The sequence below is a fragment of the Poecilia reticulata genome, linkage group LG13 (assembly GCF_000633615.1).
Source record: "Poecilia reticulata strain Guanapo linkage group LG13, Guppy_female_1.0+MT, whole genome shotgun sequence".
Lineage (NCBI taxonomy): Eukaryota > Metazoa > Chordata > Actinopteri > Cyprinodontiformes > Poeciliidae > Poecilia > Poecilia reticulata.
The window spans coordinates 32,551,424-32,555,905 of record NC_024343.1 but is presented as its reverse complement, the minus strand read 5'-3'; the positions used below and the strand labels follow the sequence as shown (position 1 = coordinate 32,555,905).

General features: G+C 42.6%; 1 protein-coding gene across 1 annotated transcript in view; it reads left to right on the top strand.

Moving 5' to 3' along the window:
• The window catches only part of LOC103475232 (galactan beta-1,4-galactosyltransferase GALS3-like), a 19,346-nt gene that overhangs the window by 5,331 nt on the left and 9,533 nt on the right, over positions 1-4,482 (top strand). Inside the window, exon 3 of the mRNA XM_008426697.1 lies at positions 3,913-4,049. Within this exon, the coding sequence (XP_008424919.1) occupies positions 3,952-4,049 (98 nt within the window). The 5' untranslated portion in view covers positions 3,913-3,951. The remainder of the gene's footprint in view (positions 1-3,912; positions 4,050-4,482) is intronic.

Genomic DNA, 4,482 nt, shown 5'->3' with positions numbered 1-4,482 from the left:
GCCTCCGCCCCCGTCCCCGCTTCCTACGCCTATGAGGCCGAGGATCTGAAGCTCGGTCCAAACTACTTTACCAACAGCACCATGATTCATATAGGCTACTAATTTTGTTCTCTGTTCAGAGGTGCGTATGATTACATTTACTTGAGTATCTTTTTTTTTTTGGTGGGGGGGGGGGCATTTTATTTTTGAAACTTTTGAGATATATTTTTAGATTTCTGCAATGTATGAGCTGATGTTTATGTGAATCTGAGTGTAATTACTCAGCATTTTTTCATGGTTTACATCACATGTGTCAAACTCAAGTCCCGTGGGCCACATGTGATCCGCCATGTCATTTTGTGTGCCCCCCCAGCGTTTTACTGGCCTGTGATTGACTTAAAATATGTTTTGAGCACAAATTGACTACAAACTACATCTCCCATAATGCATTCCGATTGTTAGCAGCCAACATTACGGCTTCTCGCCCCTAGAGAGCAGCAGAGTCGCCTCAAGCTGCTTATTGATTTTCCCAGCGAATAAAACATCGCCAAGCTAACATCAATGCGGCCAAGAAAAGAAACATCGATTTACAGGTAAGACTGTGAATGAAGATGTGTGAGTTGGTGTCAGGGCGGCAGGTGGCGCTAGACTTTTTTTTGTTATCCGTCATCTTGACCTACAACATAAAAAATTGGTCATGTACTATTTTTATCCGTGAAATTACAATCATATTAACATCGCGGCTATTTAGCCGCATTTTATGCGGTTCAGCTAATATTCACCGTGAATCCAGATCCCAGAACAAATTAAGCAGATAAATAAATGCATCTACATTTTTCTCCGTAGTGACAAAAACCGCTGACTGAGGCCCCAATAACTTTTAATAAATTAAATTAAGCGACTTCACTTAAATTAGCATCACTTCACCCGCGGGGGTCTGAACGCAGCGGGTGATTTTTCTGCAGAAAAATCTGCGCTAATTCATCAGTCGGTTGGATCTGTCTGATCCAAACAGATCAGCTGAACTCTGAGTGTTTTACCCTGCGCTTTTACAGGGATTTTTTCTTCTTCTTCTTCTTCTTTTTCTTCTTTTGCTGTTTTCGCTTCTCCGAAACGGACAGATGTTACGTCTGCAGCTCCCCCAGGACGCCGCTCTCCTGCGTACCGGACACCCAGAAGGCTCCGTTTGTTAAATCCGCTGGATGAGTTACTGCCAGCGGTTTTTCATTCTAGAGCTGTTGTCTTGCAGCACGAAGGTTCTGGGTTCGATTCCCGGTCTTTCTGCATGGAGTCTCCATGTTCTCCCTGTGCATGGTGGGTTTTCTCCAGGTACTCCGGTTTCCTCCCACAGTCCAAAAACATGACTGTCAGGTTAATTGGCCTCTCCAAATTGCCCCTAGGTGTGAGTGTGTGTGTGCATGGGTGTGTGTCTCTGTGTTGCCCTACGACAGACTGGCGACCTGTCCAGGTGACCCCGCCTCTCGCCCGGAACGCCAGCTGGAGAGGCAGCAGCACCTCCTGACCCCACTGAGGGTCAAGGGTGAAAGAAAATGGATGGATGGGTTTTTAATTCTGCGCAGCGGCGTAACCGCTTCCGCAGTGGTTGAACGGCGGGCTGCGCCTGTTACAGTCTAATTAACTTCTGCGTCATCATTTATTTCCTCAAGATAAACTCAAATGGATCAACACAACGTTGCATTGCTCTTCAACTCGCTGTCAGCTCCCGGTCGGAAAGACGCGTTTAGTTCAGAGTCCATGAGATGATATTCAGAAAGGATTTTTTAAATTAATTGCTTTCAGTTGCCTCTGAGATTAAATCTTTGCGTAAAGTCTGTAATGTCTGCCCATGTGAACCAGTCAAGGATGTTAATTAGAACCTGTCAAATAACCGACGGGCTTTAAATTTTCTGGTCGTTTAAAAAAATAACCGGTCAAACACGGAAAATATTCGGTTAAGGCGACCTCAGTGTCGGGGAGGCCAGGCAAACATCACATAATTGTTTTGTTGTTATGTGAAATACATGTTAGTTGTGCAATAACAAAAAAAAAGTTTTGTGAATGAAGTTGAGTGTTTACATCAAAACTTGTTTTTATTATTTGTTTCCTTACACCGATTTAAATATTGTAATTTTTAAACTGAGCAGTAATTTTACATCCATGCAAACTCAAGATGTAATATTTAAAACGTCAGTGCATAAAATCAGTTATTTAAAAATATGAGGTGTTGTTTAATTTATTTGTAACATTGTATTTTCATACATTCATGCCGGGGCTGTTTTCCAGAGCTGCAACCTTAGATGCGTTCCTTCTCTAACACACCTGGATCATTGACTCATTATAAGTTGCCCCCCACCTTCTTCAAATCAGACAAAATTGGTGTCAAACGTTGTGCTACGTTTGTGCAGCAAAAATTTTCATTTGTGCTGCTATCATTTTAAAGATATAAAGAAATGTTTCTAGAGGTCATCCAAGGTCAACCAGCCCCCCACCTTCTTCAAATCAGACAAAATTGGTGTCAAACGTTTGTGCAGCAAAAATTTTTGTTTGTGCCGCTATCATTTTAAAGATATAAAGAAATGTTTCTAGAGGTCATCTAAGGTCAACCACCCACCCACCTTCTTCAAACCAGACAAAATGGGTGTCAATCAACTCGGCTATGTTTGTGCTGGTTTGTGCAGCAAAAAGTTTTGTTTGTGCTGTTTTGGCTTTGAAGATATTAATGAAAGTGTAAAGGTCAAAAGGTCAACCAGCCCCTCAACTTTTATGAAATGCAACTTTCTTTATATCTTTAAAATGATAGCGGCACAAACGAACATTTTTGCTGCACAAACGCAGCACAAACGTTTGACAACTTCACTCAGGTTCCTGACCTGTACCGTCTCTGTGGCCCGTTGAGGGAGGCCAATATGCTGAAGTGGCCCTCAGTGAAACTGAGTTTGACACCCCCGGTTTACATCATTATTGTAAACCGTCATCTATTTACAGATGACATGGGTATTTTGTTTAAAAGGCTACATAAATGTTCATGTATTTATATTAAATGGCAGGTGTCATGAAAAATCAACTCTTCTTCTGTTAAAATGTTCTTCCCTCATCAAAAACAAACCTGGAGTGTTGCCTTCATTCATCCTTTAATCTCCATGGCAACCATTCAGATGTGAAAAACGCCTGGCTGGGCCTAGCCCCGCCCTCATGGCGCAGCTCCTCCCCCACTCTGCTCCTTCAGACTAGCCAGCAGCAATTAGCAAACACCTGGTGGATCTGCTGAGCTCATTATAGGAGCTGCTGCTCAGTTCAAAGCTGGTAAAAACATTGTTAAAGGGTTAATAGGATGACTTCCTGAAGGCAGAGTTTCAGAAAGAGCAAGAGCTTCTTAAAGAGACAGAAGCCCAATTTCAAAGTGTTAAATTACAAAGGAAAATTTCCTTTTAATATTCTATATCCTGCATTTTAAAGAACTGAAGGGCCTGAGTCATTTCTCCTTAAATGGCTTCTCTTTTCAGCATCGCTCTGCATATCTTCTCTGCTTGAAACGAAACTTCTGCATATTATTGCAGAAGTTTAAGTGACAACAAGCAGAAATTATTTATTTAAAAATGTTGAAATATAAAATGGTAATAAAATGATGAGCCCAGAGTGGCTTCCTCAGACTTTACCGAGCGTTTTCTCAGCACAGGGGAAGGGCTACACCAGTGGAGCCCAAAGTGGGTCCTGGAGGCCCGACTTCCTGCATGTTTTGGTTCTCTCCCTGGTTTAACGCTCCTGGATCAAGTAATGGCTCGATAGAAGCCCTAAGAGGAATATTGACAAGCTAAAAAGGTTGTTACTACAACCAGAGAAAGAACTAAAACGTGCAGGATCCACTTTGGGCACCCCTGGGCTACACTGTTGCACCTTGAGCTGAGAGATGATACGGTACTTTCTGTTCCCTAGGTTGGCTTTCTGAAGCAGAACGGACTCAATATCTCAGCAATGGGTTTCCAGCAACCTTGCCTGCGAAAGCGGAAACAGCTGGTGAACCTCATCCTCCTGTTGGTTGCTGTGTTGATAACAATCAAGATGGCGGAAAGGTGAGCGGCGCCACTTCTCTGATCCAACTGGAATCATTCTGAGGATTGTTTCAGCACCGTCACTGTTGAACACAAAGCGAGTTTTTATTAAAACGCTGAGCGTGCGACGGGAAACTTTCACGCTCCTCCACGAGTGGCTGACATTGTTCACTGGGTTTCATCATTGTTCCCTTTTTCTCAAATTCAGAAAACGGTTCAATTCGCCGAGTTTGTGCACAGAGAAATAAATCTGTCCTGCTTTCAGTGAGGATAATTTCAGTTTAAATATGCACACATACAGTGCTTTAAATATCTCCAGAGGTCACCAAAGGTCAACCAGCCCCCACATTTAAAAATCCAACACACTGATTGACACCAAAGTTGGAGTCAATCAACTCTGCTACATTTCAGCAGCACATATTTTGGTTTGTGCGACATTCAAAATGGCGGACAT